A 25,681-nucleotide genomic window follows, 5' to 3' on the forward strand; every position below is an offset into this window, starting at 1 on the left:
GGTATGCTTTATTCTCTCTGAACATCCCCACCCTGCAACAAATCTACTTAAAGATCAGCCTCATTCAAAAGGGAAAACACATAGTATTTTTAAGGTGTGTATTACAACCTAATTCAGAAAACAATTCAGTATACCCTGGAGTGTCTAAAACATAATTGTAGAGATGAAATCAAGCCTTCCCCCCCCCTTCAGAATGACTCTGGATCTATTTTTCTTTTTTTTTAGAAAGTCAAACTAAGTAGGATGTTAACTTCAAATGGTCAAATCACACAAGCAACTTAAAGTTAAAAATTAAATTGGGGAACTATTCTGAGTGAGATAGTTCAGAGTTGGAAACATTTGAGTTCTAGTGTGTTGATTATTTATCCCAGAGTCCAGAGTCTTTCAAAAATGACTCAGGGAAAAATCTTAGTTCAAAGGAAGTAAAGGAGGCTGGGCAGATGGCATAACTTAAGAGCACTTGTGGTACAAGTATGAGGACCTGAGTTCAAACCCCTGCACACACACAAAAAGCCATGCATTGGGAGATTGCCCAGTGGTTAAAGGCACATGCCTTCAAAGCTCTGCAGACAGAGGTGAGAATCCCCCAAAAGCATGCTTTCTGTAAATTTCACCAAAACCTGCTTGGAAAGAAGCCCTTCTTCTCCTTCAGTTTCCAGTTGGATGCCTCTCATTAATAATTAACCATTTGAGCTCTGGAGTCGCAAAGATCCTCATGAATTTACTTAGCAGGGGCAAGGGAAGGGTGCTGAGAGGGAGCCCAGGGTCCGGCTGGACGTCATACCTCAGAGGCTAAGTGGGTAAGTCGCTTATCCTTTGATTTTGGTGTGAGAGATCTGCCAGGCCACAGGAGATTCCCAGGGAGCCACGCAGCCCAGCTACATGACCACAGACACCAGGCAGGGAAGCAGGCATTGAATTCAGAGCATTATGCTGAGACACCAGCCTGCGAGCTGCTGGCATCCTGACGTCAGGACATCTTGTAGGAAAATATCTAGTATGTTTACTGACCGGGTGAAACAACATGCTGTTGTTTACTGGCTGGTTAACGTACACTTTTTCCCCTGTTCTTAGAGTGTGACCTTAGACTCTTTCCTCTTCTGACCCGTTCTTTGTTGATCCTTAATAAAAACCTGCGTAGGCTTCAGCACTGGGCCACAGTCATACAGTCACTGTCCCCAAAGGCTGGGGCTCCCTGGGTCTCTGGTTCACTATGCATAAGTGCACTGTGTAAAACCTTCATCTCTCTCTCTCCATGGTGGGATTGTGGGAAAGTTTCAGAGCCATGGTCATAGAGATCATAGAAAAGAAAAGCATGGGACTAAGGAGTGTCCCTCCTCAGCAGGGGAAGCGTGTTCATGAAAACAGTGCACTCTTACTCAGCGTGACCAGTTTGCACAAGACAACCAGGCTGTAGCCACAGGAGGTGATGGGTTGTAGGTGACCACGTCCCTTTTTTCTTTTTTGGAATGAGAAAGAGTGGGAGTGGGGAAAATTGGAATGCCAGGGTCTCCAGCCACTGTAATCAAACTCCAGACATGTGTGCCACCTGGTGCGTGCTTGCGTCACCTCAGGCATCTGGTTGACGTGGGACGAGCTTGGATCATTAGCCTTCATAGGCAAGTGCTTTAAGCACTAAGCCATCTCGACAGCCCTCACTTGTATTTTTGGTGGAATATCTTCTGGTATTTGGGTATGGCGCCAAAGCAATTTCTCTAGAAACCGAAGGCTTCCTTTTAAAACATCCTGGCTTTGCTACACAATTAGAATTCTCAGTGCTGAGACTTAAAGAGACACCTCCCTAAGGAAGATAGATATCCACAGCGAATAAGTCCATGAAAACGTGAGCAGCTTCGCCGCAGAACTGCAGCAGAAACAATGATGAGAGATCACTGCATGTCTTAGAATTCTGAAAATCTGGGCTGAAGAGACAGCTTAGCAGTTAAGGTGCTTGCCTGTAAAGCCAAAGGACCTCGGTTCAATTCCTCAGGACCCATGTAAGCCAAATGTACAAGGTGGCGCATCCACCTGGAGTTCGTTTATGCTGTCTGGAAGCCCTGGCACACCCATTCCCTCTCTCTCTCTCTCTCTCTCTCTCTCTCTCTTTCTTTCTCTTTCTCAAATAAATAAATAAAAATTTAAATTTCAGGCTGGGAAGATTACTCAGAGGTTAAAGGCACTTGCTTGCAAAGCCTGATGGCCTGGGTTGAATTCACTAGTACCCACATAAAGGCAGATGCAGTTACCCAAAGTGGCACATGCATCTGGAGGTCGTCTACTGTGGCTGGAGGTCCTGGTGCACCCATACTGTCCACCCCACTCACAAATCAAGTTCCTAAAATTTCAAAGGCTGACCAGACCAAGCAAGTAAGCCCACACACACGTACAGGAAGCTTCACACATCATTGATGGGGCTTTAAGATAGTATAACCAATTTTTATTATTTTATTTATTTATCTTTTCTTTTTCGTGGCTCAAGATAGGGTCTCTCTGTAGCCCGCGCTGACCTAGAATTCACTACGTAGTCTCATGGTGACCTTGAACTCACAGCTATCCTTCCTGCTTCTGTCTCCCAAGTGCTGGGATTAAAGATGTGAGCCAACAACATGCCTGGAAAGCTTTTTTTTTTTTGTTTGTTTGCTAACTTCCTTGAGTCCGTTGCCTCAGCCATCCTGACATGCTCTGCTATCTTCCTAAATAGTAAATGAAAACGTATTATGTGATCTAGACATTCTACCACTAGGTAGCTAAATAAATAAATAAATCTAAATAAAGAGCTGGGGTGGGGGTAGGCTGGAGAGATGGCTCAGTGGTTAAAAGCCCATGCTTGCAAAGCCTGCTGGTCTGGGTTCGATTCCCCAGTACCTATGTAAAGCTACATGATACACAAAGTGGCCCATGTATCTGGAGTTCACACGCAGTGGCAGGAGGCTCTGGCACACCCATACTCACTCCCTGTGTCTCCCTCTTTCTCTCTGTCTCTCTTAATAAATAAATAAATAAAATATATATTTTGGGGGGAGGTTCGAGGTAAGGTCTCACTCTGGTCCAGGCTGACCTGGAATTAACTCTGTAGTCTCAGGGTGGCCTTGAACTCATGGCGATCCTCCTACCTCTGCCTCCTGAGTGCTGGGATTAAAGGCGCGCACCCACCACGCCTGGCTAAATAAAATATTTTTAAGTGTACACTCATACAATGGGATATTACTCCACAAGCAGAAATAAGCTCTAAATACATACAATACACATACATTTAAAAATAATTATGCTGAATGAAATAAGCCATGAAAAAAAATGAGTATATACTGTATCATTTTATTTCAGTAACATTTCTAGAAAACCTAAGTGAATCTTCATTACAGAAAGCAGGGAGTGAAGGAACAAGGCAAACAGGAGACACAGAGAGGGGCTGCAAGAAGTCACTGGCCATGGACACAAGGGAACCAGGGGATTATAGACCCACACAGGTTATTACTGGCACTCATGACTTTATATTTTGGAATTATTTCCTTTAAGAGGTTCATGACTTTAATAAATTGAACACTAAACAAAGTACACATCTTATAATTCTACACACAGAATCACAAAGCAATTCTCTTTGACACCAAAGACCCTCAACTTTTAGGGAAATATTTGTCATTTCTCTTTTTAAAAAAGCTGTTTTGAATTTTTATTTATTTGAGACAGAGAGAGGGAGAGAAAGAGAAAGAAAAGAAAGGAGAGAGGAGAGAATGGGCCCTCCAGGGCCTCTAACACTGCAAATGAATTCCAGACGCATGTGCCATGTGCCTCTGGTTTACATGATTTCTGGGGAACCAAACCCGGGTCCTTAGGTTTCACAGGCAAGCACCATCGCCACTAAGCCATCTCTCCAGCCCTGTTTGTCTTTTCTTTAGTTGCTGAGCAATCTCCGCAGCCCTGGTTTGGTTATTTCTTGAACTCTACAGACTTGTCCTCAACTTGTATCACCCACGAATGCAAACTGGGACCCAATTACCCAGTGACCCTTGAGAAAGTGACCCTTGCGGTCCGTCACTTGGTGCCGTGTGGTTTGAATGAAATGTCCCCTGTAGGCTCGTGTGTTTTGAATACTTGGTCCTCAGCCAGTGGCCATTTGGGAGGCGGAGCCATGCTTACTGGAGGAGGGGTGTGGGTGTTACTGGGGGTGGAACCTGAGGTTTATTAGTCCAATCCACTGGGTGTTCAGAGCTAGCTTCTCTAGGAAATGACCCGAGCTTCCTGCTCTGATGTGCTTTCCCCGCCACCACCAGACCTCCCCTTATGACTGCAAGCCAAACAAGCCTTCTCCTCCCCTCATCGGCTTTCCCTTGGGTGTTTTGTCACAGCAGTGAGGCTGTCGCTGCTACCCACACTGCAACAGCACACACGCCCTCAGGGAGGGTAGAAACAAGCTTCCTGGGTGCAGACAGAGGGTCTCCGAGGTCTGCGGTAGCTCCAGGGGTGACCACGGGAAACCTCACTGTAACCCTGTACCCAGCACTGCGCTCAGGACCAGCAGTCCACCGAAGCCTCAGAGGCCCGTGTTTCAGGAAGTTGCTGGTCATAACAGATGGAGAAACATGCGTTCAGATTTGCTCTTGGTGCCACCAGGAAAAGTAGAGAAATCACAAGTGTGGCTTTCAACTAGGGAAGGCCACTGTCAGCAGAGGTCAGACATCCTTAAGCTAGCGCAGCGAGCCTTTAACTGCGTAAGGAGAAAATGTGCCTTAGCCTCCTGGGGAGTTTTGTTTGCTTGGTGCCACTCTTCATGCATATATATATATAATTGTATATTCTTTTGGATTTTCAAGGCAGGGTCTCACTCTAGCCCAGGCTGACCTGGAATTCACTGTCTTGAACTCATGGTGATCCTCCTACCTCTGCCTCCTGAGTGCTGGGATCAAAGGTGTGCGCCACTCTTCACAAGTTTCCAATGTGTCTCCTTCTTGCGGCTGACGCCTGTGGGTTTCATGTTGCCCCGACAGGTGAAAACTGGTCACGGGGAAATTAAAGCCACCATGAGCACAGTGACAGAGTTGAGTCCCACCGCTGGCAAGACCGAGTGCACCAGAGGCTTGCAAGGGGACCAGACACTCATTCCCAGGACAGGTAAGACGCAGCTGGGTGCTCACAGGGATCCTTTACACAAGCCCTGCAGTGTGCACATGCAAACCGTAATGAGTTCATCCTCATCACCAGGAGTTCAGCTTTCATGCATATTTGGTTATTATTATTTATTATTTATTTATAAGCAGAGAGAGAGAAAGAGAGAGAGAGAATGGGTGAGCCAGGGCCTCCAGCCGCTGCAAAGGAACTGCAGGTGAATTCACCACTTTGTGCATCTGGCTTTACACAGGTACTGGGGAATCAAATTCAGGTCGTTAGCATTGCAGGCAATCGCCTTAACTGCCGAGCCATTTTCCCAGCCCAAGAGTTCAGTTTTTCAAACCAAGAAACAGGGGCTGGGCAGTATGCTTGTTTGCAAATATATATGATACTTGGCTGACACACACACACACACACACACACACACACACACACACACACACACACTTCGTATGAGAACCATTCCTTCATATGTGTGATACCAAATGGGCATTCTCTGAACGGCATTTGGATAAATAATCCACCTTTGAATTACTTCCTTAGGGTTTGAAATGAGGATGAAAAAGTTGAGATACAGGTTATAAATCTTTCATTTCTAGTGGCTACTGTAGAGATTCTGGTTGTTTAATCTGAACAAAAGTGAAGCTGTGTGGAGGAGTCCCAGCAAAAGCAGGAGTGAGCTGCCTTTAGCCATGGGGAGAACATTCACGGGCTCCACGGAGCATATACGTGAAGCAAGGAGCCAGGCGGAAGGGAGGCTGTGGCAAAAAGCCAGGCCAAAGCTGGATTCAGTCCCAAACTGAATGAGGCCAGTGGTTGGGTCCTAATTCATCTTAAATGCGAAGACCACCATATGTTCCAGGTAGACTGGATGAGGACGTAAAGAAAAGAAATTATAAATGATGTAAGCTGTGAATATGGTTTAGTGCTACTTGCCTAGCATACACAATAGAAAGAAAGAGAGAGAGAGAGAGAGAAATATAGAGAGAGACACAAAGAAGGAAGGGAGGGGACTGGAGAGGCGACTCAGCAATTAAGGCTTTTGCCTGAAAAACCTAATAGCCAGAGTTCGATTCCCTTGTACCTACATAAAGCCAGATGCACAAAGTGGTGTATGCATCTGGAGTTCATTTGCAGTGGCTAGAGGCCATCGAGGTCCTATTCTCTGCCTGTCTCTCTCTGCTTGCAAATAAATAAATAAAAATATTAAAATAAAAAAATAAGGAGCGAGGAAGGAAAGAAGAGAGAGGGAGGGAAGAAAACAAGTGTTTGGAAAGACAGATGGAATTTCTATCAAGTTGTATAAAATTGGGGTATGGCAGAGCTCAGAAGTTTATTTTTTTCATTTTCATTTTCATTTTCATTTTCATTGATTTATTTGACAGAGAAAGAGGGAGAGAGAGAACGGGCATGCCAGGGCTTCCAGCCACTATAAACGAATTCCAGATGTATGCGCCACCTTGTGCAGCTGGCTTACGTGGGTCCTGGGGAGTCAAACCTGGGTCCTTTGGCTTTGCAGGCAAACACCTTAACAGCTAAGCCATCCCTCCAGCCCCATTTTTTTTTTTTAATTTTTAATCAGCTTAAATTTGTTTAGCAACTGATTTTAGTGGAACAAAAAAATAATGATGGGGCTGGACAGATGGCATAGCAGTTAAGGCGTTTGCCTGCAAAGCCAAAGGACCTCAGTTTGAATCCCCAGAACCCACGTAAGCCAGCTGCACAAGGTGGTGCATGCATCTGGAGTTCGTTTACAGTGGCTGGCATGCCCGTTCTCTCTCTCTCTCACTCGCTCGCTCTGTGTGTGTGTGTGTGTGTGTGTGTGTGTGTGTGTGTCTGCCCTTTTCCCTCTCTCAAATAAATAAATAAATAATGATGGAGCCGAGCATGTTGGTGCAGCACATGAGAGCGTAAGGCAGGAAGATCATGAACAGAAAACCAGCCTGGGCAATGTAGTGTCAAGTTTGGGGTTCAAGGAATAGAGGACCAGAGATTAACTGTTTCTTTCATCCTTTCTTCCTTCCTTTCTTTCTCTCTCTTTTTTTTTTTTTTTGTTTTTGAGCTAGGGGGTCCCACTGTAGCCCAGGTTGCCCTAGAAATCCCTGCATGGTCTCAGGGTGGCCTCGAACTCACAGCGATCCTCTTACCTCTGCTTCTCCTTCTCCATGCCTGCCTGTGTACTGTCACAAAGTCAATAGCCCCAAACAGCATACACGAATCACCTCCTGTTTTCTGTGGCTCAGAGCTCTACGTGTGTTCCCAATTGCCTCTGGGTCTCAGCCTGTCCCTCTTCTGCATAAAACCCTCCAGTCACCCCCATTCCCCTCAAAATGAAAGCCGGAGTACCTACCATGGCCCATGTGACGGCTAAGGCCTTATTGTCTTCCCTCACATCCACCATCTTCTTGAGGCTCACCCCCTTCTGCATGGTCGCCTAGCTTGGCTCTCAGAACACGTCAGGCAGGCTCCCACACTCTAGAGCTTCTGCTTCTGTGGAATGGGCCTCCGCCTCAAACGTCTGCACAGCCAGCTCTCTTTGAGACTTTTGTTCGTTCGTTCGTTTGTTTGTTTGTTTGTTTGTTTATTTGTTTGTTTGTTTGTTTTGCAGTAGGGTCTCACTCCAGTTCAGGCTGACCAGGAACTCACTATGTAGTTTCAGGGTGGCCTTGAGCTCATAAAAATCCTTCTACCTCTGTCTCCCGAGTGCTGGGATTGAAGGCGTGCGCCACCGCGCCCGGCTCTGCATAGCCAACTGTCAAGCATGTCCCTTGCTTTCCTTGCTTTTTTGGGGGGGCACAGCGCTCATACCCTTTCAGACTTACTGCTTCGTCTGCCTCTTTGGCACTCCTCCACGGAATGTGTGGTCCACTGGCACAAGGCTCCTTGCTGCTCATTGATACGCCTTGGGAATGATGGATTGCTAAGTATGTGTTCAGTAATTAGTTGAAGATAGATCATCTGGACTGGAAAGCCTGGCTTAGAAGAGTGGCTAGTCCAGCTCCCATATGTTCCCTGAGTTGGGTAACAGGCTCCCTCATCCAGGCCCAGGATAAGCTGCACAGACAGGGGCTTCCTCCTCACACGGAGACATGCTCTGCCAACGTGTCTACATGGGAGGAGATGCTAAGTGGTGCAGGCTTGTTTTATTTGCGCACAGCTGCTGTTCTCCGCCCTGTTTCTTTCTCGTGAGGAAAGAAATAGAGGGGCGGCTGGGGATATTTCCCAGTGGTTAAAGACGCTTGCTTGCAAAACCTGGCATCCTGGCTTTGCTTTCCAGTATCCATGTAAAGGCAGATGCACAAAGTGGCGCATGCATCTGGAGTTTGTTTGCAGTGGCTAGAGCCCCTGGCATGCCCATTCTCTTCCTCCCTTCCTCCCTCTCTTTCTCTCCCTTTCCCCTTCAAAATAAATTATATATATATATTTAAAGAAAGGAACAGAAGGAGGGCAGAGAATCCCAAGGGGCTCCTCTGTCTGAGGCTCTGTGATTGGCACAGCGCAGCGTCCTCCCTGCTGTGGCCGGCCCGGCTCGGCTCTCCTCTTGCAGCCGTCCGTCCGCTCTGCGCTGCCGGGTCAAGTGCTTCAGTTCAGGGAGGTTTTCCCAGAAGCTGAGCACAAAGCTGGCCTGAAGCCCAGTGTTCCTCCAACTTCCACTTTTGAACAGTGTGACCCTTTCATCGCAACCACCCACAGGCAGCCAGAAGCGGGAAGAGGGAGAATGGGAGAGTGAGCTGCCATCTTTCCTGCAATTCACCTAAGGGTTCTTTGAAACTGGGCCCATTTCTTTGTCCACCAGTATTTCTCTGTTTTGTTCATCGACCAAGGATATCAATTCCTTAGTGAGGAAGTTCTAGGAGTTTAATTTTAATTTCATTTATTTATGTGTTTCATTAATTGTGTGTGTGTGTTCCCCAAACTTTGTTGATTGTTTCAATATTAAACTTTCAGGCTGGAGAGATGGCTTAGTGGTTAAGACCCTGCCGGGCTCTCCGGCAGGTAGGGCTGTAGGAGAGCCGGTCCCGCCGGTGTCTTCCTGGGGCTGAGCAGGATGGTGAGTGTGGACGACTCAGAACCTCTCCTAGTCACCGGAGAAAATCCGCACAGAGTCGGAGACTTGTCGAAGCAGGATCTCACTTTATTGTGACAGGCGGTTGCCTATATAATGTTGAGAATGAAGGCAGGGATCTCGGGAAAGGATGAGGTGTAAGGACCAATAGCATATTATGACTTTTTTAAAAATAATTTTTTGTTCAGTTTTATTTATTTATTTAAGAGTGACAGAGAGACAGAGAGAGAGAGAGAGAGAGGGAGGCAGATAGAGAGAGAGAGAGAATGGGTGCGCCAGGGCTTCCAGCCACTGCAAACGAACTCCAGATGCGTGCGTCCCCTTGTGCATCTGGCTAACGTGGGTTCTGGGGAATTGAGCCTCGAACCAGGGTCTTTTAGGCTTCATAGGCAAGCGCTTAACCGCTAAGCCATCTCTCCAGCCCATATCGCGACTTTTGAAATGATTGGTTCTAAGCACGTGAGGGAACTCTAACATTTTTTTTGCAGAAGTAGCAGGTCACAGGCAATTTGGCTCCCTGCTGAGTACTAGCTAGCCAGAGACAGGTCGCCAAACTTTAGCTATGCTCAAGAAGTTCCACTAGACCTCACGTCTGGGCCTCTCAAGGCCCAACATCTCCCCCTTTTGTTTTTGTAAGCATGGTGGAAAACATGGCCCCTGTCTATGGTTGTCCCCCTCTGGGGATCTTACCCTCACTGGGTACCATGTATCCAGCTCATTGAGAATCCACTCCATGACCTGTCTTAGGTTGTCCCAGCCTGTCTGAGATCTTACCTGTCATTGGTCAGAATGAGGGCGGAGGAGGGACGCTATACGAGGACAGCCAGTCATATGAGGAGCTTGACTCCTGAGTAGCGAGCCTATGATAATACATCTTGACCTGATGAAGTTTTATTGCCTCTAGCCGTTGGTGAATAAATTGTGTAGTATTATTAATTACACAAGACCCAACAGTGAGGAGAAGGAGAAGGAGAAGGAGGGACCTAAGTAGAGGGAGAAGGTAGGGTAAGAAACCATGTAAGCCAGTCCACAGTGGGTTGTCCTGGAGGTCCCGCTGCCTCCTTTCCAAATTTTCCTGGAGCCTCTTAATCTTGTCCTGGGCAATTCCTGATTTATTGGTGTAAAAGCAGCATTTTGCCTGTAAAAACAAGCATATGCCTCCCTTTTCTTCCATTAGTAGGTCTAGTCCCCTCCTGTTTTGTAGGACTACCTCAGCCAGGGAGTCTAGCTGTTGCTGGAGATCAAGGATACTGTTGGACATGGCTTTTATGTCACTGATCAACTGGAGAGAGATCTTTCAGCGGAGATGAACTGCCATACCCATCCTGGCTGTTCCAAAGAGGGTATAGAGAGGGCTTCATCTCCAGGAATGATATCTGCATCTGGGATTAAGGTGGCTGGGCACAAAGGCCCATCCAATTGTTGGGTAGAAAGTCATAGGCCATCCCACCTGCACAAACATAAACTATTCCAGAAGGCAGGCAGCATTGAGCACTGGCCTCAGTTGTATTGAAAGTACAGAAGGAAGGATGAATGTATCCCACATCTGTATTGGAGTTATTAGGGGAAGGCAGGGCCCAAATGCAAGTTCCAGAAGGAGACATTGGGAAAAGCTGGATAGGGATGGGGAAGGTGGCTGAGCAATTTTTTAAGGTTGTATGGGCAACTGTAGTTGTATCATTGGCATCATTGGTGATTACTGCAAGTGGCCAGGGAGGCCCAGATCAGAGGCAAAGCCAGCAATCCTCCACAAGGGAGGGAATTGTTTGGTTTAGCAGGATGAAGGCCATTTTAGGAACAGTCCTCTGGGGTGGGGCACTTCCTAGAGAAGTGATTGTCAGTGTCCCCTTGTTGGGACAAATATTTTAGGTATCTTGCTGGTATTAAAATGGGTCTTTTTCCATCCTGAGGGAAGACACATCTAAACCCTCTCCCTGCTGTGAGGAGCGGGTCTGGTCCTCTCCAGGGCCCAGTCAATGGGTCCCTCCATCTTACCCAGATAGAACTGTAGGTAACGGATGAGGACCAATGTTTTTGAAAAGGGGATAATTGTTTATCTTCTTTAGAAAAATTTAAAATACTTAGGGTAAATAATGCCTTTTTTAGTTGGTCGTGTGGGGGTAAGGATTCCCCCTTTTATTTTTGTAATTGAGACTTGAGAATCTGATTATATCTTTCAACGACAGCCTGGCCTCGGGGGGTTGTATGGGATGCCTGTGGAATGTGAGATTTTCCAGGTCTGGAGAAAATCTACAAAGGCCTTGCTTACAAAGCAGGGGCCATTATCTGTTTTAATTTGGACAGGTAGTCCAAGGGTGGCAAAGCATTGAAGCACATGGCTAATATCATGCTTAGATTTTTCCGCAGCCTGTGCTGATGCCCAGCAGGCGTGGGAAAAGGTACTGAAAAATATATTTAAGCTTTCCAAATGGAGAATAGTGTGTGGCATCAATTTGCCAAAGATGATTAGGGCGGAGCCCTCGAGGATTGCTTTGTATAGTTTCAGTGGTGATATTAGCCTCAGCTTCTCCAAGTATATCCTGACCTAGAAGGCTGGCTGTTAGGCCAGACACCACCAGAGGGCGCACCTCCCCATGGTTACGGTCAAGATCAGTCCAGGGCTGCCAGTTAGCCATTTCCCAGGACATTGACTGTCTGCCTACACCAAGTAAAGGCAGACCAGGGACTAACTGCCATGAAGGAGGGACCTCCTCCTTTCTAATTAGTATTACACTGAGGCACAGAAGCCATTTTATCAGCCAAATTGTTTCCTCGAGAGAGACAGCGCAGTCGGCCCCAGTGCCATCTTTGGCCTTAGTCCCGGAATCAGGGGTACGGTCCAGTGTGTAACGGGTCTGAGGACAGCCCCTGGGGGAGCGTAAAGGCTTATCCTGAAGGCTGAACTTGGATTTGCAATCCTTGGCCCAATGAAAACCTTTCTTGCACCTGAGTCAGGGAGTACATGGCACGTTAAGGGCCACAGGGACTGTTGGATATTTTTGGCCTGATTGGGACATTCTCTCTTAAAATGACCTTCTTTACCACAGCCAAAGCAAGATTGTCCCTTACTCCCTGAGGTCTGTTGAAGGGCACAGACCAAGGCAGCCATATCCTCATGGCAGGCACTCTGTAAGGCCGATGCCATGGCCCTCGCCTGATGGGAGCTGGATCCACGTCTTTGGTGGCTATAATCCATTTCCTCATACAGTGATCTTTTAGCCCAGCGCAGGCCAACTTATGGTCACTCGTCATGCCTTCCCAGACCAGCATTTTAATGAACTGGTCTCGCAGGGGGTCAGGGGGAAACTTTCTTTGTAGACTTTTTTCAACCCTCTCTATGAAGGTAGCCAAGTCTTCACTAGCTTTTTGTGTGATTCCTGTGATGGGGGGCTCAGATGGGCCTTCCTCCAGTTTCCTCCATGCGGCCATTCCCAAAGCCTGCACCTGATCTCAGTATGGATGAGGGATGGCAGCTTGCTGGAGGCCTGTGGAAAACGCATCAGCGGTGCCCAAGAGCATGCCAAAGGTGATTGGGTCTGGGGGCTGAGTGGCCTGATTCCGCTCAGCCTGAGTACAACACTCATCCTGAAAGAAGCCAGAAAAACAGCTTTAGCAAGGTTTTCCCAATCTTGGGTGGCACACTGATGAGCCAAACCCTGGAGGATGGTCTCTGCCCAGGGGGAATTAGGTCCATCCTCCGACACAGCCTTTTTAAGGTCCTTTAGATCATGAGCCTCCCAGGGGTACCAAGCAGCGGGGCGATTACCGCCGGGGTTAACGTTGACAGGGAGGAGGTTGGCTAGGGCAACAGCAACACACAGACACACAACTACAACACAAACACAAAAGACCCAAAATAACTAAATGTGCTGCAGAATTAAGTTCAGATTTAGATACGTGACGGCCAGACGAGTCTGTGCCCTTGGGGGACGGCTCGATGATACCAAACACGGCACGGATGGGAGCAGATCTCCCCAGCAGGTTTGCTCTGTCTTCTGGGACAGAGTCCCCACTCAAGTGAGGGGGCAACACGCCTCGAGTCTCCTCCAGGTCTGCCCACATGGTGTGCTCACCAGGGACGTATGACCCGTTAAGAAATACAGACGCCGCAGATGCAGCTTGCCAGCAAACCAAAAGTGAAAGGAAAGAGAAAGGGAACGAAGAGATGTCACAGAAGCAAAGGTCAGCACATTAGATAGGAGGACTGCCTCATACTTTATGAGGGTACACTCACCCACAAGACCAATTGGCCCATCAGCGTTCTTCTGTCGGAGAGATGCCCCACGTTGGGGGGCCAGTCGGCCGGGCTCACCGGCAGATAGGGCTGTAGGAGAGCCGGTCCCGCAGGTGTCTTCCTGGGGCTGAGCAGGATGGTGAGTGTGGACGACTCAGAACCTCTCCTAGTCACCGGAGAAAATCCGCACAGAGTCGGAGACTTGTCGAAGCAGGATCTCACTTTATTGTTACAGGCAGTTGCCTATATAATGTTGAGATCTTGGGAAAGGATGAGGAGTAAGGGCCAATAGCATATTGCAACTTTGGGAATGCTTGGTTCTAAGTGCGTGTGGGAACTCTAACTTTTTTGCAGAAGTAACAGGCCAGAGGCAATTTGGCACCCTGCTGAGTCCTAGCTGGCCAGAGACAGGTTGCCAAACTTTAGCTAGGCTCAGGAAGTTCCACTAGGCCTCGCATCTGGGCCTCTCAAGGCCCAACAAGACACTTGCTCGCAAAGCCTAAGGACCCAAGTTCAATTCCCCAGGACCCACATAAGCCAGATGCACAAGATGGCGCTTGCATCTAGAATTCATTTGCTATGGCTAAAGGCCCTGATGTGCCCATTCTCAATCTCTTTCCGTCTCTCTCTCTCTCTCTCTGCATTTTTCAAATAAATGAATAAAATATATTTTAAAAAATATTAAACTTTAAACGAAAGCTTGTCCTCAGTACTCAAAGATAGAAATAGTCATGTGCTTCAAGAAACAACTTCTCCAAAGTTCAAATTTTATTTGTGTACATTATGCATGACCTGTTACATATATTATATAAACTATATGCAACAGAAGCATATATTGCTAAGCATGTACACTACATCTACATGTACATATACATGTGAATTACACATTATGGCTTGTGCAATTAAATTTACACATATTTCCCCTTAAGACAGGTTTCACATTTATTTACTTCCATGTGAATGACCTCACCCGCTCCACAGCACAGCGACTCGGCAGTAGGAGAGAGGAGAGCACAGGGAGCACAGGAAGCCCCGGAACAAGGCTCCGTGGCTCCACTCAGCCACTCTTTCTTTTGACTCTTCCTTTTGTGAAGCCAATACAAGTCATTTAAACCATCAGATAACAGTCATCAGTAACTCTCTATACCCAGCATATATGTGTATGTATACATATATGTGTTTAAATATGTTTATTTATTTGAGAGAGAGAGAGGGAAAATGGGCCTGACAGGACTTCTTGCCACTGCAATTGAACTCCAGATGCATGGGCCACTTTGCATATCAGGCTTTATGTGTGTCCTCAAAAATCTAGCCCAGAAGAAGCTGGGCATGGTGGCGCATGCCTTTAATCCCAGCACTTGGGAGGCATAAGTAGGACAATCCCTGTGAGTTCAAGGCCATCCTGAGACTACATAGTGAATTCCAGGTCAGCCTGGGCTAGGGTGAGACCCTACCTTTAAAGAAAAAAAAGAAAAGAATCTAGCCCAGGTGGACAGGCATTGCAAGCATCAGCTTTTAACTGCTAAGCCATCTCCGCAGCCGTGATTCATACACCTTTCAAAGCTAGTTCTCATGGAGCCCGGGCTGACCTCAAACTAGATATGTAGCAGAATATGACCTTGAACTCTCCCACCTGCTGGACTTACAGGCCTACATCACCATGCCTGGATTTCCATACTCTAACTTGTAGTAAAAATAATTGTGGGGGGCTGGAGAGATGGTTTAGTGGTTAAGGCGTTTGCCTGCAAAGCCTAAGGACCCAGGTTCAATTCACCAGAACCCACATAATCCAGATACACATGGTAGCGCATGTATCTGGAGTTTGTTTGCAGTGGCTGGAGGCCCTGGCGCACCCATTCTGCCTGTCTGTCCTTCTGTCTATTTGTCTGTCTGTTTGTGTGTGTCTCTCTCTCTCATAATTAAATAAATAAAATATTTTTTTAAAAACAAATAAGTGATTCTGGGCTGGAGAGATGGCAGTGGCTGGAGGCCCCGGTGCACCTATTCTCTCTCTCTAGCTTTCTTCTATCTTTCTGCTTATAAATAAATAACTAACTAAAAAATAATGATGGTTGCTCACTAAGGAAAGCACATGATGTGATGTTGTTTCTAGTTCCGAGATTATGTTCCACTCGCTACAGAGTCGCCTTAGTGACCCACTTTGCCAACTTCATCCTGATGGCACACAGCTGTGCCATCAACATCACCATGGTAGCCATGGTGAACAGCACGGAACCGCAGCCTCAGCTCAACAGCTCCACCGAGGGGCTTCCTGACGACTTACTTGGTGGCCCACCTGAAGTCTCACAGAAACTACCTGCAAAGGTAAAACAATGCGAGATTGCAGTCTCACTTTGCCTTTTTGGATATTTTTTTTTCTACAGTTTATACATTCAAAACCTATTTGTGGTGCTGAGGTTGGAAGTCATGCAGGCCAGGCGAGCACTTGCAAACTGAACTGCATTTCCAGTCTTTTCTCTATTCCTGCCTCTCCTTCTCTCCTCCCCTTCCTTTTCCCTTCCCCTTCCTTCTCTTCCTCCTTTCTTCTTGGAAGCAGGTTCTCACTAAGTTGTCTGGGCTACCTTTGAACTCCCTTTACAGCCCCCCAGGTTGGCCTTGGGATCAGGTTGCCTCAGCCTCCCAAGATGCTGGGACTATAAGTCTGTGCCACCAAAAATTTGACAAAGTACTGATCTAAAGACACTTCTTGAGCTGGACAGATGGCTCGGGGGCTAAGGTACTTGTTTGCAAAGCATAACTGCCAGTGTTTGATTCCCCAGCAAAACCAGGTGCACAAAGTTGAAGCATGCATCTTGAGTTCGTTTGCAGCAGCTAGAGGCCCTCATGCACCCATTCTCTCTCTTTCTCCCCTCTTTCTCTCCCCTTGCAAATAAATACAGAAAAATATTAAAAAACAAAAAGAGGGCTGGAGAGATGGCTTAGTGGTTAAGTGCTTGCCTGTCAAGCCTAAGGACCCCAGTTCGAGGCTCGATTCCCCAGGTCCCACTTTAGCCAGATGCACAAGGGGCACACATGTCTGGAGGTCCTCTGCAGTGGCTAGCGGCCCTGGCATGTCCATTCTGTATCTATCTGTCAGCCTCTTTCTCTCTATGTCTGTTGCTCTCAAATAAATAAATAAAAAACAAAACAAAAAATATATTTCTTTTAAAAAAAATGTTTTGGGGGCTGCAGAGATTGCTTAGTGGTTAAGACACTTGCCTGCAAAGCCTAGGGACCAAGGTTCAGCTCTCCAGTACCCATTTAAGCCAAATGCACAAGATGGCACATGGGTCTGGAGTTTGTTTTCAGTAACTAGAGACCCTGCTGTGCCCATTATTTCTCTCTCTCCTTCTCTGTTTCTCTCTCTCAACTAAATAACAAAATAATTTTGTTTTTTATTTACAAGCATACAGAGACAGAAGAGAGACAAGAAGAGAGGGAGGGAGAAAGAGAATGAATGGGCACACCAAGGCCTCCATCTGCAGCAAACAAACTCCAGATGCATGCACCACTGCATCTGGCTTTACATGGGTTCTGGGGAATTGGACCTGGGTCCTTAGGCTTCAAAAGCAAGCACCTTAATCATTGAGCTATCTCTGTAGCCCCAAAAGGCACTTCTTAAGGTAGGTCAGAGCCTTGCTGTTCATGGCTCAATGCAACCTCTTTTGCTTCCCAAAGGCCCCTGTGTATGACTGGAGTCCTCAAACGCAAGGCATCCTCTTCAGCTCTGCTCAGTACGGCATGGTGCTGCTGCAGGCTCCCGCCGGGTTCCTGGCTGGAAGAGTAGGAACCAGGAAAGTGGTCGGCGTTGCTGTGCTGGGATCGTCGCTGCTCACACTCTGCATCCCTCTGGCTGCGCACTTTGGACTGGCCCTGCTCATTGCAGCTCGGGTGATGCAGGGCCTGGCCCAGGTGCTGGCTGCTTTACCAAATCTGAGCTGGGCTTGAGTTTCTACCTGGCATCCGAATAATCAAGATCTCTAACCATTTGTATTTCAGGGCACAGGGTACGGGGGTCAGTTTGCGCTTTGGCAAAGATGGGCTCCCCCTCATGAACGGAGCACCCTTTGTGGCATCAGTCTGACCGGTAAGGAGATGTGGTGTAGATGAATTCTCCCGAGATACTTGGGAGTGGAGTCGACGCTTCACAGAGGCTTGATTTCAGACTAAGCATCTATAAGCCATACAATTAAAAATTCAGACACAGTGGTGAAAGGTGCTTACTTGCAAAGCCTAACAGCCTGGGTTCAATTCCCCAATACCCACAAAAGCCAGGAGTATAATAGTCCACTGTCATGTTGCTTCAGACCACCCACAAAAAAAAAAAAAAAAGAAAAGAAAAAAATAAAAGGAGGCTCTCAGGAGTGAGTGAAGTAAGTCACCCGTGTGAAGCATTCACATTTCAGTATGCCCGTCTTTTGCAGTTTGGTGACACTCTTCCATTCATTCAGCAGCCTTTTTTGAGTGCGTGGATGTCCTGGGTCCCACAGTTTTGTTCTGTTTTGGCCTCTTTGCAGGGATGATACTGGGAATCTTCACTGTCACCCTCATGGGCGGCATCATCAGTCAAGCCCTCGGGTGGCCCTTCGTCTTCTATATCTTCGGTAAGCTGCTGGTCTCCCCTCCCCAGCTTTTCATATTTAAGAGCAGGCTGCGTGTAGTTTTCCAAAGGAAATGAGTCACAACCCAAAAAGGTTACAGGAACAACACAGCGTAAGGAAAGCACCTGTGCCAAGGAAGAATCTGGGGACCCTTCGGTATGTGCTGTATGACCGTCCCAGTGGCAGCAGAAGCACCGGCAAGTGTGCAGGCAGCGGGGGGTGGGCCTGCCAAGAAGTGGTTTCCAGAGACGGAAGCTACACAGACACACCTCCACGCCCTGCCGAAACGACTGGCAATGCGAAGATGGAGTGACGTGCTCCCTGCCCAGAATGACTAGCAATGAGAAGATAGAGTGACGTGCTCCCTGCCCAGAATCACTAGCAATAAAAAGATGGAGTGATGTGCTCCCTGCCCAGAATAACTAGCAATGAGAAGATAGAGTGACGTGCTCCCTGCCCAGAATGACTAACAATGAGTAGAGTGGCGTGCTCCCTGCCCAGAATGACTAGCAATGAGAACATAGAGTGACGTGCTCCCTGCCCAGAATGACTAGCAATGAGAACATAGAGTGACGTGCTCCCTGCCCAGAATGACTAGCAATGAGAAGGTAGAGTGACGTGCTCCCTGCTGTTCTTCTATCCTCATGTGGTATGTCCAAGAAACTTCCCATCCTCATCAAAGGCTGTGCTTGCTCGCTGAGTACCTATCTGCTCCTGGAAAACAAAAGAACAACAACAGCCACAAAAGATTGAACTGTTCTTACACCATCCCTAAGGTCTGTGATTCCCACACATCCAAATAAACACAAAATGTTGAAAAAGATGTGTGTTAGAAAACATGCTTGAGGCCTGGAGAGATGGCTTAGTGGTTAAGGCGTTTGCCTGCAAAGCCAAAGGACCCATGTTTGACTCTCAAAGACCCACATAAGCCAGATGCACAAGATGATGTGTATGTCTGGAGTTTGTTTCCAGTGGCTAGAGGCCCTGGCATGCCCATTCTCTGTCTCTGTCTCTCTGCATGCCTCTTTCTAAAATAAAAATTAAAAAAGAAAGCTTGCTTGAGAACTAGACAGGTCTTATAAAGAGACCCTTTTCCCAGGATCTATATCAGAAAAAATTTGTTCCAACATGAAGGAAACTCAGTACACCCACAGGACTCCAGGGCAACATCTCACTGTGCATCCATGTTTATTATAACACTATTCCCAATGGCCAACTTATGGAGTCAGATGGATGGATTTTTGTTTGTTTTTCAAGGTAGGGTCTTGCTCTAGTCCGGGGTGACCTGGAATTCACTACATAGTCTCAGGCTGACCTCCAACTCGCAGAGATCCTTCTACCTCTGCCTCCCAAGTGCTGAGATTAAAGGCATGACCACCATGCCTGGCATGAATGGATTTTTTAACGTGTGGTTTAGAGGGCTGAGGAAATCATGCAACTGGTAAAGTGTTGGCTCAGCACTCACTTCAAAGCAGGGGCACCATTTCGCTCACATACATACTCCAGTGCTGGCGGGGGTGGGGAGATGGGAGAATCCTGGGGCTTGCTGGCTACTTAATCTAACTGGCTCGGTGAGTCCTGGGTTCAGCAGGAGAACCTGCCTCAGGGCATAAGGTGGACAGCGAGTGAGGAAGACATTCCCTGTCGGTGATGTCACTCTCCGGCCTCTCTCCACCCATGCACACACGTGCACGTGCCCTGCACACAAGTGTGGTACATATGCACAACAGAGTCTTATTCAGCCATCAAGAACAGAACTATGTCATTTTCAGGAAATGGATGAGACTAGAGATCATCATATTAAGCAAACTAAACTGGACACAAAAGAACAAATATGTTCTCTCTCATTTGTGGTTTCTACAATTCTTTCAGTTTTAATTAATTAATTAATTTATTTCTGAGAGAGAGCGAGCGAGAGAGAGAGAGAGAGAGAGAGAGAAATGGGCATGCCAGGCCTCCTGCCACTGCAAGCAAACTCCAGATGTATGTGCCACCTTGTGGATCTGGCTTTATGTGGGTCCTGGAGAATCCTACCGTCGTCAGCAGACTTTGTCGTCCACTGCCTTTAACCACACAGCCATCTCTCCAGTCCCTCCCCCCCGAATCCGTTATGAGTACATTTTCAATGTATTTGTATGAGATACAAAATCAGAAGGGAGCTTAGGGGAAGCAAGGAGACTAAACAATAATGGGAGAGGGAAAAGAGGAGCGGGGAGTAAAGAAAGGAGAAGGAAGGGTGAATATGGCCAAAGCATATGATAATTAGACCTGAAAGAAAATCAGTACTATGTGCAGTGAATATACTCCAACCAAAAGAGAAAAAAAAATGTGAAATTCATATAAAACCCGGGTTTTATAGGCAGTGTGCTGATGAAGTTTCAACCGTCTCACGATAATGTAGGATGCTGGCAGCAAGCGCACGAGAAGGGTTAGCTCAGAACAACCTTTGCAACATTTTTAATAAATCTCGCTGTGTTCCAAAACTAGAGGGCACATTTTTGAAAGTGGAAGAATAAAGAAGGCAGAAAGGAGCTCTCTGGCCAGCGCCCCCCCCCCCCCCCCGTTTGCAGGAGGCCTTGGTTGTGTCTGCTGTTTCCTCTGGTTCATTTGCATTTACGATGACCCAGGCTCTCACCCAAGGATAAGTATCCCGGAAAGAGAATACATCTTATCTGCCTTGGACCACCAGGTATGCATAAGCGCTCGTACCCACCGCCCCCCACCGCCGAAACCCCGTGTCTGCTTCTGGGCGACAAGAGTGAGTCGGACCGCAGGGGCCTCTCGCCCATCTTCCTGTTCTGACCAGCGCCTTTGTTTCCAGGTCAGCTCAGAAAAGCAGTCTTTTCCCGCCAAAGCCATGCTCAGGTCTCTGCCGCTCTGGTCTATCTGTTTTTGCAGCTTCTGCCATCAGTGCCTAGTCAACATGTTTGTCATGTACACGCCCACGTACATCAGTTTCGTGTACAAAGTAAACATCAGGGATGTGAGTATATTTCACCCAGTCCCTCCCTCTCCCGGTGGCTCATGATCATTCCATGGGAAGTGAACTCCTATGACCAAATACAATCTGACGTCTAAACCCCACATCAGTGGCTTTTCTAAGGATATGACCGAAAAGGTTGAGTTTCCTAAGAAAGCATGATTTCGGAATGCCGGCCATGAGTATTAGTGATTCACCCACAAAGATCACGGTCTGCCTCCCTTGGTCATGGTTGTTAACTTAAATCTCCCCCCCCCCCACCACCAGAATGGGCTCTTGTCTTCCCTTCCTTTTCTTGTCGCCTGGTTCGTTGGTATCCTGGGAGGCCAGATGGCAGATTTCCTTCTGGCCAAAAATTTTAGGCTTGTCACTGTGAGGAAAATTGCCACTGTTTTAGGTAAGAACAGGGTGAAAACTGAATAATTCCTAAGCATTCAATAGCCAGAGAACGTGTTTTACTCTAACTTGTTCCCCTGTCCCCAGGAAATCTTCTCCCTTCTGTCCTCATTGTGGCTCTGCCCTATGTCAGCTCCAGCTATGTAACAACAACCACATTTCTGACACTGTCCTGTGGTCTAGCCCCTTTCTGTCAAGCTGGGATCTATATTAACATTCTAGATATCGCTCCAAGGTAGGACTCTTACCTCAACTCTTTTTTAAAAAAATTATTTTCAAGGAGACAGAAACAGAGAGGCTTGTGGGGGTGGAGGGGGGAGAGAATAGGCGCACCAGGGCCTCTAGCCACTGCAAACAAACACCACAGGCAAGCACCACTTTGTGCATCTGGCTCTCTGTGGGTACTGGGGAACTGAAGCCGGGTCATTGGGCTTTGTAGGCGAGCACCTTCACACCCTGAGTCATCTCTCCAGCCCCCTTACCTTTCACCCTTCATTACACATTTTCCGGGAAGGAAAAAAATATATATATTTCGCCTATAACTTTCTGAAGGCCCAAACTTTGGAGAACCATGTCATAAGGAAGGGCAGAGGGCAGAGCTTTGATGTGCAAGGGTGAGGTGTTGACTGGTCTGAGTGCCTTTCGTGGAATAGACATGTGCCAGGTCCCTTTTGATATATATGTTTAGTGTATGTATGCATGTGGTGGTTTCGTATGCGGAGCAAGGCTGGAGAACACTCGCAGCATCCCGGGTTTATCCGCTCGCACGCCTGTGTCCCACAGGTTCGCCAGCTTTCTCATGGGGGCGTCTAGAGGTCTCGCGCATATGGCAGCCGTGCTGGTGCCCATTGTCTGTGGACTGCTCCTCACTCAGGTAGAGTCCCCACCCCAGCAGTGATGCTTTCAAAACATCTATCTTCTGCTTACTTTCATTTACTTGAGAGCGGCAGACAAAGAGAGAAAGAGGGAGAGAGAAAGAGAGAGAGAATGGGTACACCGGCGCCTCCAGCCATTGCAAATGAACTCCAGACACGTGCACCCCCTTGTGCATCTGGAAAACGTGGATCCTGGAAAATCGAACCTTGAACTGGGGTCCTTAGGCTTGACAGGCAAGGGCTTAACCATTAAGCCATCTCTCCAGCCCAAAACATCTTTTTTTTTTTTTTTTGAAGTTAGTTTAAAAAAGTTGGACGTGATGGTGGTTTCCTTTAATCCCAGCGCTTAGGAGGCTGAGGTAGGAGAACTGCTGTGAGTTTGAGGCCAGCCTGAGACTAATTCTAGGTCAGCCTGGGCATCTGGGCTTACATGGGTACTGGGGCATTGAACCCCAGGCTAGCAGATGGAATAAACAAATCCTCTTAACCACTGAGTCTGAAAGCAAACATTTTTAAGTGTCAGATGCATGCTGGTATCTAATTACTGATCCTCACGTTGGTTGTGAGAGTACAATAGTATCACTTGCTTTTGTAATAACCAAACTGAAAGTTTGGTAGACTAAGTCCTTTTGTTCAGAGGATGCCTAGTCACAAGTCTTCTGACTTAGACCTGTGCAGCCCCAGAGCCCAATATCTTCTCACTACATCCTCACAAGCTCAGAAGAATCTCACAAGCAAGGCCTAGGGAGGTGATTCAGTGGATTCAGATTTGCTTCATGAGTGTGAGGACCTGAGATTTGATCCCTGACTCCTGTATACATGCTGAGCGGGGATGGTGGCTCACCCGTCATGTCAACACCCAGGAGCTCAGAGACAGAGTGTCCCGGCGACAAGCTGGCTAGCTACACTAGTTGAGTTGACAAACCCCAAGTTCAGCTGGAAGACCCTCAGTAACAAAGTGGAGAGCTGTCAAGGAAGACAACCAACGCACATAGGTGCCTTCCGCCAGCCACACAGTTTAGAGATATTTTTTGACCAGCTTATGCAGGCAAGATCTGTGCAGGAGAGAATGTGTGTGGCACTTTGGCGACCATGACAAATGCAGCTCTGTGGGTCAGTCACGAGGGACCAGACATCCCTCGCTGAGGATAGTTTTACAGTCCTTTTCTTCCGTTATCAAGACACTTTTAGGGGGTGAATTGAAACATGGAAACTCACTGGTGAACATTGCCATCTGATTAGTAATATGGTCTTATACGAAAAAAAATAAGAGAAAAATATTGATTGTGGGGCTTGTGCACCCCCAGGACCCTGAGTTTGGGTGGAGGAATATCTTCTTCCTGCTGTTTGCCGTTAACCTACTGGGCCTTGTCTCCTACCTCATCTTTGGAAGAGCAGATGTCCAAGAGTGGGCTAAGGAGAAGAAGCTCACCCGTTTATGAAGGTAAAGGGTCATGATTCCAATTGTTTTGTAATCACAGAAGTATGTAAAATTTTTTTAATTCCCTGTTATTTTTCCTCCTTAGTTGTCCCACTTGGGTGGGGAAATAATTGTGATGTGTGACATTTTGTAGGTGGGAAGACTTCTGTGGTGATAACACACCAGAGAAGACTGTGATTGCTGTGGTTCTTCTCAAAAAGAAGCCTGGGGCTGGAGACACAGCTCGGAGATGAAAGGAGCTTGCTTGAACAAGCCTGACAGCACGGGCAGCCCCGGGTTCGGTTCCCCGGTACCCACATAAAGAGAAGTGCATGCATCTGGAAGTCCTGGTACACCTGTTTTCTCTCTAAAACAAACAAATAAATAACTGTTTTTAAAAAGGAGGCTGGTGTTTGTCCATTTTTTTTTTTTTTTGAGTGAAGGGCAAGGTTGTTGTGTTTGGACTGAGAAGAACTGCTGCGTGGGGGGAACTAGTGAGGTAATTTCAGTTTCAAAAGACTAGACACAACCCTTAGTCCAAGGTGGCAGCCTTACTAGGGCAATGATGTGTGTGTGTGTGTGTGTGTGTGTGTGTGCGCACACGCGCGCATGCTCAGGCTTATGTGTGTGAGTGCATGTGCACGCATACCATTTGAATGCATGTGAGGTCGGAGGACAACTTCACAAAGCAAGGTGTCTTGTTCATGGCTGCATTTGCCAGGCCAGCTGACCAGCAAGCTTAGGGGTGATTCTCCTATCTCCACCGTCCTTTTGCTTTAGGAATGCTAGGATTATGGCTTCTGGCTTTGTGTAGGTTCGGGGGATCTGAACACAGGTAGTCACGCATGTCCAGCAAACACATTGACTACTAACTAAGTCATTGCTCCAACTTCATTTCTTTATTTGTTTTCTTTTTTCCCCTTTTTCCTTTTCTTTCTTTCTTTCTTCCTTCCTTCCTTCCTTCCTTCCTTCCTTCCTTCCTTCCTTCCTTCCTTCCTTTCTTTCTTTCTTTCTTTCTTTCTTTCTTTTTCCTTTTGCTTTTTTAGAGATAGAGTCTTACTCTAGCCTGGGCTGACCTGGAACTCTAGTCCCAGGCTGGCAGAGTGATCCACTTAACTCAGCTTCCTGAGTGCTGGGATGAAAGGCCTGAGCCACCACACCTGCCCTGAGTTGTTTTATAGTTGCAGGCTTTATTGTTGTGGTTGTTGTTTTGGTAAGCCTGCTAGGCCAGCACTTTTCCATCAAGCCACATAACAGAGACAAAAGGTTCTCAAAAGAGATTCTCAAAGTGACTCTGTCTCAAAAACAGGTGGATGCTGCCTGAGGAAAGACACTGTGAGTTGTCCTCTGACTTCCACATGCCCCCGCGCCCTCACACACACGTGTTTCTGCACACATTTGAACATTTTCTATTCTTGTGCACACCCACCCACCCACCCACACACGAGAATAGAAAATGTAGGAGAAACAGAATCACAGGAAATAAATTCCTAGCCAGCGAGAACGGGGATGTCTTATAACAGCGAAGAGAAGTTACTCAGTCTTGCTTATCTCATGGGCCATTTTCATGAGGTCCTATTTGGATAGATAAGACAGTGGCTGGGGAATGACTCGCTGGATGGAGCACTTGCCTCACAAGCTGGAGGACTTGAGGTCACATCCCCAGGACCCATGTGAGCCTACAGCAAGAGGGGAGGTGGAGGCAGGGGGATCCCTGTGAGCTCCCCTGGCACAGCAGACAAGAGACCTCGTCTCCAACGGCAGCAGAGGGAGGATCAAGGGGGAGGCAGCAGAGATCCAAACTTCAAATTGTCCTCAGATCGCCACACAGGTGGCGTGGTGCACACATGTGCTCCCACACTGACACACAAATGTTCAGAAACACGAACACGCATCGGCACATGTACACACAAAGACTTTACTTTTTTTTTTTTTTAAGTAAGAAGGTAGTATTTTGAGAAAGAAACTCGAAATCGTGCATGTGGGTATATGCATGCTCCTGT

The 25,681-nt window shown here is 47.3% G+C and overlaps 1 protein-coding gene across 3 annotated transcripts; it reads left to right on the plus strand.

The window, feature by feature from the left end:
* Nucleotides 1-734: 734 nt before the first annotated feature.
* Nucleotides 735-24,082, plus strand: Slc17a3 (solute carrier family 17 member 3). 3 transcript variants are annotated; one of them, XM_012951771.2, is made up of 13 exons: nucleotides 735-800; nucleotides 4,986-5,109; nucleotides 15,520-15,731; nucleotides 17,085-17,318; nucleotides 17,406-17,493; nucleotides 17,924-18,010; nucleotides 20,578-20,696; nucleotides 20,829-20,990; nucleotides 21,255-21,384; nucleotides 21,471-21,618; nucleotides 22,167-22,257; nucleotides 23,566-23,702; nucleotides 23,833-24,082. In XM_012951771.2, the coding sequence occupies exons 2-12, from the start codon at nucleotides 5,019-5,021 to the stop codon at nucleotides 23,698-23,700; spliced, it is 1,497 nt and encodes a 498-aa protein (XP_012807225.2). In that variant the 5' UTR covers nucleotides 735-800; nucleotides 4,986-5,018; the 3' UTR covers nucleotides 23,701-23,702; nucleotides 23,833-24,082. The 3 variants fall into 3 exon arrangements, with proteins under 3 accessions (XP_012807225.2, XP_044988785.1, XP_044988786.1); XM_045132851.1 differs by having other exon boundaries at nucleotides 784-800; nucleotides 15,548-15,731; XM_045132850.1 differs by lacking the exon at nucleotides 21,471-21,618.
* Nucleotides 24,083-25,681: the final 1,599 nt, after the last annotated feature.

Source organism: Jaculus jaculus, chromosome 13, assembly GCF_020740685.1.
Source record: "Jaculus jaculus isolate mJacJac1 chromosome 13, mJacJac1.mat.Y.cur, whole genome shotgun sequence".
Classification (NCBI taxonomy): domain Eukaryota; kingdom Metazoa; phylum Chordata; class Mammalia; order Rodentia; family Dipodidae; genus Jaculus; species Jaculus jaculus.